This window comes from Hyaloscypha bicolor, assembly GCF_002865645.1.
Source record: "Hyaloscypha bicolor E unplaced genomic scaffold K444scaffold_56, whole genome shotgun sequence".
In the NCBI taxonomy this organism is placed as follows: domain Eukaryota; kingdom Fungi; phylum Ascomycota; class Leotiomycetes; order Helotiales; family Hyaloscyphaceae; genus Hyaloscypha; species Hyaloscypha bicolor.
Genome location: NW_020194558.1, coordinates 1,445,261 through 1,458,107, shown reverse-complemented (window position 1 = coordinate 1,458,107; position 12,847 = coordinate 1,445,261). Strand labels below are relative to the sequence as shown.

General features: G+C 22.7%; 1 protein-coding gene across 1 annotated transcript; it reads left to right on the top strand.

Moving 5' to 3' along the window:
• Window positions 1–1,214: 1,214 nt before the first annotated feature.
• On the top strand, window positions 1,215–1,418 carry K444DRAFT_471846 (uncharacterized protein; the record flags this gene model as incomplete). Its single annotated transcript, XM_024872888.1, has 2 exons — window positions 1,215–1,328; window positions 1,350–1,418. Coding segments are annotated over 2 exons (183 nt in total), but the record flags the coding sequence as incomplete, so codon positions are not given.
• Between the last annotated feature and the right edge of the window lie 11,429 nt (window positions 1,419–12,847).

Genomic DNA, 12,847 nt, shown 5'->3' with positions numbered 1-12,847 from the left:
GAAACATATCCCGACTTTTATATAGTATAACTAAAAGTAAAAAGCCAAAGTAGTAAAGAGGTACAAGTAAAAGTAATTATTAATTTAGTAGCTATAGTAAATTTTATTAATAGCAAATTTCAAGAAATCCTCTAGTATAGTAACTTGAGCTAATATTACCTAGTAATAAAGAATATAAAAGGCAGAGTCTTAGCTCTAGCTTCTTTAACTATAGCTTGCGAAATTAATATTAATTATAGCTAAATATATATACTAAAACTAATAAGATTTAGGGAAATAGAGTTAAAAATAATAGATATTATACTCGGGCTACTATAGCTAAAGAAATATAACCCGAAGATTAACTAGTATACTAGAGAACTAGTAAGAAGTAATAATAAGTATAACTCGGAAATATTAGCTTAAATAGTAATAGCCCTAGATATACTTTATTTATTAGAAGAGAATAATAAGGTCGGGGTTAAGGATAAACTATTAGTAAATAAAGAACTATAAATATACTTTGAGGTTCTAAACCTAATTAAGAATATTTCTAGAGAGTTCCGGGGAAAATATTAAATAGAAACGAAATTACTTATAAAGTATAAGAAATATAAATATGTTTTTAATAAAACCAAAACAGAGGAGCTTTTACTTTACTAACTAGAACTTGACTATAAGATATTTCTTAAGCCGGGCTTTAAGCTACTATAAGAACTAATCTATAACCTATTAGAAGAGAAGCTAGGGATTCTAAAGAAATATCTAGAGAAAATACTAAGACTAGAAATAATTCAGAGATCTAAGTTACTAGTAGTAGTATTTCTCTTATTTATAGGGAGAAAGATAGAAGCTATAGACTATATATAGACTATTATAGCCTAAATAGTAGTACTATTTCTAATAGATACCTAATTTTACTAATCTCTGAAATCCTGAACTAACTTGGCTAAGTAGTAGTTTTTATAAAGCTTAATCTATAGAATATATACTATTTAATTAGAATTAAAGAAGAATATAAATAAATAATAGTATTTAGAATAAGGTTTAATTTATTTAAATATCTAGTATTCCCGTTTAACCTAAGTAATAGGCCTGTAATATTTCAAGTATATATTAATTAATATTTTAGGGAGTTTATTAATATTTTTATAATTATATATCTGGATAATATTCTAATTTTCTTAAAGAAAAAGTAACTTTATATAAAATATATATATAAGATCCTGAAATAACTAGACAAGTATAGCCTATTTTATAAGCTAGAGAAGTATGAATTTAATATAAAAGAAGTGAAATTTCTCGGATATATTATTTTATATAAAGAAATAAAAATAAATAAAACCCGAGTTACGATAATCTAATACTAGCTAGTTCCGGAAATAGCTAGGAAAACCCTAGTATTCCTGGATTTCTGTAATTTCTATAGACGTTTTATTTACTAGTATAGCTTAGTAGTATTAGAAATAATAGTATTACTTAAAGGGAAATAATAATTTAAATAAATAAAAGAAATAACGGAAGCCTTTAAGAACCTAAAGAAAAGATTTAAGAATACCCTAATTCTTATATATTTCAACCTAGTACTAAAATAATAGCTCAAATATAATACTTCGATTTTTATACTAGCAGGAATTATATTATAGAAATAGGACAATTATTACTTATATCTAATAGCATTTTACTCGAGAAAATTTATTTTAGTAGAGATTAACTACTTAATCTTTAATTAAGAACTACTAGCTATAGTAGAAAGCATTAAATACTAGAGGTATTTCTTAAAAGAAATATAAGAGAAAATTATAATTATCTCGAATTATAATAACTTGAGGTATTTTATAATAACGAGAATACTTATAAGATAATAAGCCTACTAGATAGTAATTCTATTTATAATTAATTTCGAAATTATATATAGAGTAGGATTAAAAAATCCGGCCAATATACTATTAAGAAGGCCTAATTATATAAGAGAACTAGTAGTAGTTTAGAAGCCGTTACTAAGCTCAGGGAAGCAAGATATAAATAGCCTAATTAAGCTAGATAGGGTCCCGGACCTCCTATATATAATAGTTTAAAACGCCTATATATAAGTGAAATAGGAGAGAGAAGAAATACTATAGGAGCTAGGAAGAATTATAAAGATATAAGTATAAAGTAGTAGTTATAAAAACATATATATAATATATAATCTTATAAAAGAAATCTTAGAAGAAACCGAAAAGAAGAAATAAATATTTAATAATATAGTAATTAAGATCTAAAATATATAGAAGAAATATATAGACCCGAAAAAAGAGGACTTTACTCTTAAAAATAGCTTATAGATCTATAAGGGAACTTATTTATAAGTATTAGAGAATACTAAACTAAGAAAATGCCTTTTAAGGGAATTCTATAATAGCCTAATTATAGGCTACTTTAGAAAAGACAGGATAATCCTAGTAATAAAGAGGCTACTATTCTAGATAGGTATAAATATTAATATAGATAACTTTATTAGCTTATACCTAGTATATTAAAGGAATAAGCCCTTAAAAATACTAATACTAGGTGAATTAGAATTACTTCTAGTTCCGGAAAGACCCTAGAGCTCTATTATACTAGATCTTATTATAGACCTATTATTATTTAAGAGATTAGTAAACTTCTCTTATAAGAAAGAGGAAAAATAGGTAATATATAATATAATCCTAGTAATAATATATAAGTTAATAAAGAAAGGAAACTTTATTCTAGTTTAAAAAAAGATAAACTTAAAGTAATTTATATATATATTTCTTTATTATATATTTTTGAAATACAGGATATTAGATAATATTATAATAAATAAAGTAAAGCTATTTACCTTAGTATTCTAGAAAATATTTATAAAAATTCTTGAAATAAAGAGAAAAACCTTTATAGTATTTTATTTATAAATAAATAGCTAAACTAAAAGAATAAATATAGTATTAGAGGATTTTTTAAGAATATTTATAGACTTTAATTAGGAAAACTAGATAGACCTATTAGACCTAGCAGAATTCATATAGGGAAATAGCCTATTTTTACTAATAAAGCTATTTCTATTTAAAATAAATAAAAAAATAATAAAACTTTTCTAGCTAGTAAAACTATAGAACTATAAATTAGAATTAGTAAAGAACCTAATAAGAAAACTATAAGAGATATATAATTAGCTAAAAGAGATATTAATCTATATATAAGATATATAAATAAAGTACTATAATATAAAATATAAGAGAATAAAGTTTAAAGTTAGTAAACTAGTAATACTTAATATAAAGAATATAAATTCAAACTAATCCTATAAAAAGCTAGAACTAAAGAAAGTAAAACTATTTAGGGTAAATAAGAAAATTAGCTATTAAGTATACTAGTTCAGATTACTAGAAAATTAGAAATACTATAATATCTTTTATATAAATCTCCTAATAAAATACCGGGAATCTACTTGGGATTTATAGAAGAATACTAATTTAAAAGAACCCGGAATAGAACTTGTTTTAAATAATTAAGGAAAAGAAGTTAAGAAATAGGAAATTAAGGCTATTATAAACTTCTAGTATTAAATATAATAAAGGAAACTATATTACCTAGTATAATAAAAGGGCTAGATAATAGATTATAATAGCTAGTATAAAACTAAAGATCTAAAGTATATATAAAAAGTAATAATAGTATTTTATAAGAAATATTCTTTTAAGCTAAGGCCTAATATTAAGAATTAGTATATTTATACTTATAGCTATAAATAAGTCTTAGTAAGACGAAAATATTTATTCTTACTAAAAGCTAATTATAGTAATATAAGAATATTTATCCTAAAAAAAGACCCGAAAATACTAAAAGTAAGAATTAATTAAAACTTTAAGAACTCGAAATTTCGTAAGTAAATATAAATAAGAAGTCAAGTAATAAAGAGAAGATAATATAAACCTTTACTTTTACTAATTATAGATTAAAGCCAAGTAAAAAAGAAAAGATAATATAAACCTTTATTTTTATAATCTATAACTTACTATAAAGTACTATAATAAGAACTATTAATAAGTTTAATATTTCCTAAACCCGAATAATAAAAGTAATAGAATAATAACCGGGAAATCTCCTAGAAAGAAATAATAGCTTAAATAGGAAATAAGCTACCTTATATATAAGAGAGAATATAGTAATTCTTATATTAAGTAATCTTAAAAAACGAATTATTTATATAATCTAATAACTTTATAATAATAGTCTATTTTTCTAGTATATTTAGAGAGCTAGAACCGGATATAGATTTTGAAAATAAAGTAATAAGGGAAGCAGGTATTAAGGCCCTATAATAAGTAAATAGAAGAATTACTATATAAAGTCCGGATTTTAATAAGCTAGATAACCGCAGATTTCTAGTATATCTTATAAAGAGAGAAAAATTCAGGGAAAAAAAAGGCCTGAATATAATAGCTCTAATAATAAATACAGAGGCTATTTAATAAATCTATAGCTAGTATCTAGAAAAATATTATACTAATTAGAAATAATTTAGAAAATGGCTATAAAAGAATAATCCGAAATACTAAGATATAAAGAACGAGATAAATAATAATAAAAGTAAGAGTAAGAAGAAGGAAAAGGAACTAATATTACTAAAGAGACTAGAGCCTAGCCTAAATAATAACCCGGGAGAAACCGGGGAAGTCTTAATACTAATAAAGAAAGTAAAGGCAAAAGGCCAGGCTCTATAGATTCTCCCGAAGTTAAAGAAAAGCCCGAGAACTAAACCAAAGCTAATAATATCTATACTAGTAATACTAATAAAGAATACTACTTATCTAGTAACTAAAATATTATTAAGAAAGAAGATAAAGAAAGCTAACCTATAATAATATATATTTTAGAAGCTATACCGAATTACTAACATTATAAAGAAGCTAATATAAGTAAGCTAGAGAGAATTAAAAGAGGCAAGGAAGATCTAATACTAGCTTAATAAGTTATTACTAAATAAATCTCATAAGTTAAATAAAGGTAAGAAAAAGAAATAAGTATTAGATAGTAATTCGGAATTCTTTAGGGCTAAGTACTAGAATAATATATTTAATAATAAGATAGATATTAATAGCTAAGATAAAATATAAGAGCTATAAATAGAGTTAATAACCGAGATTCTATAATAAGATATTAACCTAGCCTTTAAATATAGAAAAGACTTATAATAATAATTCTAAAGATATAATAATATATATAATTAATTTATATTTAAGAATATTATATAACTAATATAATAAGATATAAAATATTTATACTACGGAAATAATAACCTTATTAATCTGGCCTAATAATATATAAACCTAGATAAATAAAACTTCCTATAAGAAATCTTTACAAGCGACTGGAATACCATAATAGGCCTAGTAGAAAGACTAATAAAGCCGAGAAGAGTTACTACTAATACGGGTATCCTATATAGAGTCTTTATTTATAATATATATAATAAGGTAAAGTAGAAAATTATAGAAAAAACCGGGAAAGCCCTGGAAGAGCTTGGTTATAAGCCTTTTCTAGAATAAAGAAAAGAATAAATAGTATATCTAAAGATATTTCTCTTATAATTAAATATAAAGTCCGAATTCATATATTAAAAATAGTAATAGTATAGAGATAAAAACATTTACTTAGAAAGTAGTAAAGTATTTAGTAACTACTTATTTACTATATTCGCAAACTATAATAAATATAATATAAGCATATACTAGTAAATAAATAAAGAAGTCTTAATATAGTTAGTATAATTCCGATTATATTCTTAGTATATAGTCCAAGAACTAAGACTATAAAACTAAGAAATTATATATTATAATATTACTAAAGAAGGAGTTTTTAAACTAATATATTCTTTCTAAATAACCTAATAAATATTTGGATCTGTACTATTAATAAGCCTCCGAATTACTAGTAGTCTAGTACTAGACCTAGATAAGAATATACTAAACGGAATATATAAATCGGGAATAGTAGAACTAGTATAAGTAGTAATAGATCTTCGGATTTATAATTAAGAGAAGAATATATTTAGGAGAGTAATAATAAATATTAATAAGAAGATAATAGATAGACCAAGATAATTATTTATTAATATTAATATGGTTAGAACTAAGAGCCTATTAGGTAATAGTTAGATAGATAATAAGGAAGCCGAAGTAGATAAAGCCAAAATAAATAATGCCTTTATACTAGGCAAGTTAGAAAATAGCTTATTAAACCTGGACAAATTATAAGCCAAGTCCCGGAAAGCCCCGGAAATACTTATCCTGGTTTATAGAACCTCGCTTCTGGCTTTAATTAGCTAGAAATAGGGAAGAAGAAATCTTATAACCTTTTTAATTCTCTGGCAAGAAGTTTTTTATAGGAGACGGGTTTTAAAGATTTTTTAATAGAATATTAAGTTTCCTAGTCTTAAGTAATCGGGAAAGATAGAAAGTTAAGAATAGGAGTTTTCGCTTTATTTTACTAAGAAGTTATATAGAAGTTATAAGAACTTGGGAGAGAAGAAATTTTTTCCTTTTTATTTTCTTATTAGGATCCGGGAATATCTCGGGAAAGAGTGAGCCATAAAAGAGAGAGGCAGTATTATAGAGTACCCAAGTATCCTAGCAAGTACATATATATATATAGTCTATATACAAGCCTATAAGGCTTTATACCTCTTATAACTTACTTGCCTTCTCAAGTTTTAGTTATAATATTACTTTGAATTACTTCCTGACTCGCTACTCTTTTAGTAATTACTATTACAAGTTTATTATAAATATAGTTCTTAACTATTAATATAAAGCTTATATTTAATAAAATATTAAGGTTTAGATCTCTATTATATCTTCTAATATTTCTAGTATTTCTTTATTAAAAATAAAAAAGGCTATATAAAAATCTTATATTTCTTATTTTACTTATATTAGTTTTAAAGAGATTTCTTATATAAGTTATTATAAGTTCTTTATATTATTCTAAAACTTGCTTTAACTTAATATAATCTCTTTTATTCCAAAAAGTAAAAGTAATAGTTCTTATTATAATATTATTAATAAAGGTTCTTATTATTAGAAATATATTTCTAGTTATTTTTATATTATTATTCCGATTTCTTATATTTCTATTATATAGCTCTTTTTTATTAAACTCCTAATTACTAAAAATATTATAAGCTTCTTTTTTTTAATTCTTTTTATAAATTCTAATTTTTTTAAAGTATTTATTTACTTTTAAATATTCTATTTATATTATATTTAAAATTACTAAATCTAATAAAGAGAATAGTAATAAAAGCTCTTTTACTAATATTTAAACTAAGAAAAAGAAGTAGTTTAATTAAATAAAGGGCCTTTTATATAAGCTTATTAATATTATAATAAAGTACCTTTAGATCTTCTATTATTAGCTTTTAAGCTCTATTATTTTAATAGATTTTATAAATATAAATATAAATAAAAGCCTTTTTTTATATTATTTAATTATTTCTATTTTTATTCTAATATTCTAAAGATTTAATAAAGCTTTAAAGTTCTCGAATTTAAATTAGAATAGATTTTTAGTAAATTTATTTATAAATATACTATTTATTTAAAGATATATAACTTGAAAAACGCTTTTATTATATTTTTAATATAGCTATATATTCTAAATATTAATATAATAGAGCTTTATAATAATTCTTTTATTTTTTTCTAATAATTAATTAAATAGTTTACTTATTATTATAAAATATAATTCAGAACTTTCTAAGATCTAATTATAGATTTCTAAATAGCCTCTAAAAAGCTATAGTTTTCTTTATTATATAAGTAATTTTATATATTTCTAATTTAATTAAAGAAATAGTTATAATATTCTATTAAGTAGCTTCTTATAATATTAAATCTCTAAATAAAGAAATTATATATTTATAGCTTAATTATTATATATTTAGATTATTTATATATAAAGTATTAGATATAATTTATAATTATATTTTTCTGTATTTTCTATTATATTAAATTACTAAAAACCGGGTTTTAAATAGGTATTAAAGAATCTAATTTATAGTTATAAAGTATTCTAAAGCAGGGTTTATTAAGAACTAAAAAAGTATTAAAATAGTAAAAGCTATATTTAGTTTAATTATAATTATAATATAAAGTAATAATCTAATTTTTTTTAATATACTTTAATTTAATATAAATAAACTTAATTATTATATTTCTAAAAATCGATTTCAGGTAATAAAATACTAGAGCATTTTCTATTTATTACCCTGAATTTCTTAGTAATTTTCTTAATAATCGTGCGTTAAGACTTGTACTAAATCCCCTACATCCCTGCGGGTTTAGTGCGTATTAGTAATACGGTCAAAAATTAGTAATACGGTCATTTTTTTTACTATTATATTAATTTTAATTAATTAAATATTAATACCATAGCCAAATTCGACCCAGAACAAGAGAAAAGGATAGCCCAGGCCTCCGATTTCTATGCCAGGAACCCACATATCAAAAATCTGCGATTATGCGTTAATTCAGGGTCAAATTACGCCTCTGGAAAGCACGGCTCGCTGGCCGATTACCACAAAATACCAAAGGGGGCTTTAATAAGGCCCTGTATCATAATCAGGAAAATGCCCTAAAGCAGTTTATCGATTTTTTAATCTGTTTAGGCCATAATATTAACCTCAAGAGAGTACGGGGATAGCTAATAAGATTCTGGGAGAGAGCACGTCTACCCACCAGACAACATATATTTGCGTATAATAATAAATACTAGATAGAGAGCTTGGTTTTATTAAGCTACTCCCCCCTTCCCCCTTCATTTTATAATAATAGCTTTAGTAATATAGTTAGATTAGCTACTAATGGGAAGGAAATAATTATTGGGTATACGAATTAAGACATGGTAGTTATGTAATTAATTAATTTCTTAGAATCAAAGCATTTTGGGGAGATTGCTAATAAGGTAAAGTATATAATATTTCCAGTATTTTATACTATATATATATGTAATATGAAAGTAAGAGAATTTCAATTATTAATTATAGTATAAACTTTATATAAACTATAAAATATTTTTCTTTGATTTTTACTAAAATTCCGAAAATTAGTATTCTAAAAAAATAACCGTATTACTAATTTTTGACTATATTACTAATATATACTAAACCCGCAGGGATATAGGGGATTTAGTACAAGTCTTAACATACGATTATAGGTATTATAAACTAGCCAGAGCTTTTTAGTCTTCTAGTATCTTTTTCTAATTAAAGCTAGAATACAAATATTTAAAATCCTATTTATATAAACTAAATATAATATCTAATAATAAATACAAATACGAGAAGGCTAAGAATTTAAAATATCTTCTTTTATATTATATATTATATAAAAAGAAAGAAATTAGACTATTTAGTTAATTTAAAGATAGCTTAAATACTAGTACTTTTAATTTATAATTACTATTATATATAGAAATCGGAATATTAAATATACTAGTATTCTTAAAAGAAACTAGTATATATATAAGAAAATAGTATATTAAGAGAAGCGTGGAAATAGAAGAAGTAGAAATAAGAGAAGGGAAATAATAAAGGAAAATAGTAATTAGAAATAGAATTGCGATTTATATTTATTTCTTTATTTCCTTAAGTTTTTGTTTCTAGAATTCGTTTCTAATTATTTATTATATCTATATTAGAAAGTAGTTCTATATATAAGCTACTAAGACTCGCGCTAGCTTAGCTAGCTATACTATATAGTTCTAAACTAATAAAGTATATTAAAAGAAAAAAAAATTAAATTCTAAATAAGAACCCAAATAAAAACCCTAATAAAAGCTATATAAACTAAGCCTATTACTATATAAGCTAGGCCTACTTGGGCTAGTATTACTAGTCAAGAACTTATATATATAAAAAAGAACTAGACTATAATATTATATACTAAATCTAAAAATTAGAAAAGAAATAAAAGCCCTAGTATATTTACTAGTTATTATAGAATACCCAAGTATTCTAATAAGTACATATATATACCTGTAGTCCGTATATAAGCCTATAAGGCTTTGTATCTCCCAAGACTTACTTGCTTTCTCAAGTTTTAGTTATAATACTACTTTGGATTACTTCCTAACTCGCTGCCCTTTTAGTAACCTATTATACTCTAAAACTTCCTTTTTAGAGTTAGTATAGTAATCTAGTACCTATATATAATTACTTAATTTACCAAGTATAATAAATAGTAATATATTATAGAAAATTACTAGATTTACTTTATTTTCCCGGAATACTTCCCGGAGAAACCAAATAATTAAGGGAGAAGTCTATAAATTAAAGAAGAGTTATATAAACTTCGGAATAATTATACTAGCTTTATGGCATTAGTAATTAAAGAGCCAGGAAGCAAATCCCCAGAGGACCCGCAAGCTAGAAAGTCTATAGTAAATTAAAAAAGTAATAAAAGGATTTAAAGAAGATATACTAGAAAGCTAAATAATATAATCCGGAATAATAAGTAATATAAATAGTATAAATTAAGTCCGAGATAATATAATAAATACTTCCTCCGGATTTCTCAGACTAAGTATTAAGGTTTATTATATTTCTTGCTTTTCTTACTTCTCTTTATAATTAATAATATTTTTATAATTAATTATAAAAAAGAAAAAAGAGCTTATAGTAATTCGGGAAATAAATCGGGAATTAGAAAGAAGAATTTTAGTAATAGAATAGAGATAAATAAAAGGCAGATATCTAAATAGTATATTTCCTTTTATAAATAAAAACCTACTAGCCTAAATCTAATATCCTAGAAACTAGATAATTAGATAATTACTATTAAGTATCCGAGGTTTCTTAATATTCTTTAATACTATAATTAGACTAGACCTTAGAATACTAGCTACTAACTATAGCTATTACTTTATTATAACCCGGAATTACTTCCGGGCCAAGATACTATTTATCTTTATTTTACCTAAGAATAATATCTATTTATAAATTATAAAAATAAAGAATTACTTAGTAGCTAAGTATATTACTAATTCAATAATTCAAGCCTTTATAATATGAGATTACCTAGTATAATCTATTAAATTAAGAATAATAATAGCTAGATTTAATAAATTATCTTAAGATATAGTAAAGTTTAATAACTAGATTTAACTTAAAATATAATTATTCGAGAAATATAAACTAAGAAATACTATAATTAAAGCTAACCTAAGAATATAAAAATATAAAATATTTAAAAACTAATTAGTTTAAGACTTTATAAATTATTTTAAACTCAAGATATAAGATATATTATAGAACTATAAGAAAAGGGCTATATAATTAAACTACTAATTAAAGCTTATAAAGCTAATTCTCGAAAGAATATTTATTAGCTTAAATAAAATAATTCCCTAAATATATACTAGATTTAAGTAAGTAGTCTTTATTATAAAAAAGTTCCTATATCTAATAGCTAGACTTTTCCTAGTTAATAATACTATACCAGGTCTCTTACCGGAATAAATATAATCTTACTAAAACTATAGGATAGAATTTAATTTATTAGTATCTGAATTAAATATAATACCTTAAGCTTTTCGGAACTTCTTAAAACTAGCCTTAGGAAATTCGAATTCAAATAATAAGTATAAGAAAACCTTATTTCTAGATATTTCTATAGACTAGAAAAAAAAGATATAGAGAAAAAAGCTATACTTTAAATATTAATAGCCTAGATATTTTATAAATAAATGCCCGGAAAAAGACAAGCCTCTCTAATAACTAAGGTAATAGAAGTATAGAAGAAGTTCTTATTATTTAATAATTTAATAAAATATATCTTATATTAGTATTAGATTATTAATAACTCTAACTTCTATTATATATCTCCTATAGTAATATTTCCTATTAATAGTACTATATTACTATTAGGAAATAATTATAAAAAAATAAAGAATAAAAATAGTATACTTATAGTAATCTGGGAAAGAGAAATAAATAGATTAAATAGCTAGGAACTTATAAACCTAGAACTATCTAGGGATATATAATTACTAGATATTAAAGTACTTATATTATAAAGAAATGCTTTATAGGAAAATAACCTACTTAATCTTATAAAAACATATCCTAACTTCTATATAATATAACTAAAAATAAAAAGCCAAAGTAATAAAGAGATATAAGTAAAAGTAATTATTAATTTAGTAGCTATAGTAAATTTTATTAATAATAAATTCCAAGAAACCCTTTAGTATAGTAACTTGAGCTAATATTACCTAGTAATAAAGAATATAAAAAATAAAGTATTAGCTTTAGCTTCTTTAATTACGGCTTATAAAATTAATATTAATTATAATTAAATATATATACTAATACTAATAAGATTTAGGGAAATAAAATTAAAGATAGTAAATATTATATTCGGGCTATTATAGCTAAAGAAATATAATCCGAAGATTAATTAATATACTAGAGAACTAATAAGAAGTAATAATAAGTATAACTCGGAAATACTAGCTTAAATAGTAATAGCTCTAGATATGCTTTATTTATTAGAAGAAAATAATAAGAGAGGAATTAAGGATAAATTATTAGTAAATAAAGAACTATAAATATACTTTAAGGTTCTAAACCTAATTAAGAATATTTCTAGAGAGTTCCGGGAAAAATATTAAATAGGAACGAAATTATTTATAAAATATAAGAGATATAAATATGTTTTTAATAAAACTAAAGTAGAGAAGCTTTTACTTTATTAGCTAGGATTTAATTATAAGATATTTCTTAAGCCAGGCTTTAAGCTATTATAGGAACTAATTTATAACTTATTAAAAGAAAAGTTAGAAATCCTAAAGAAATATC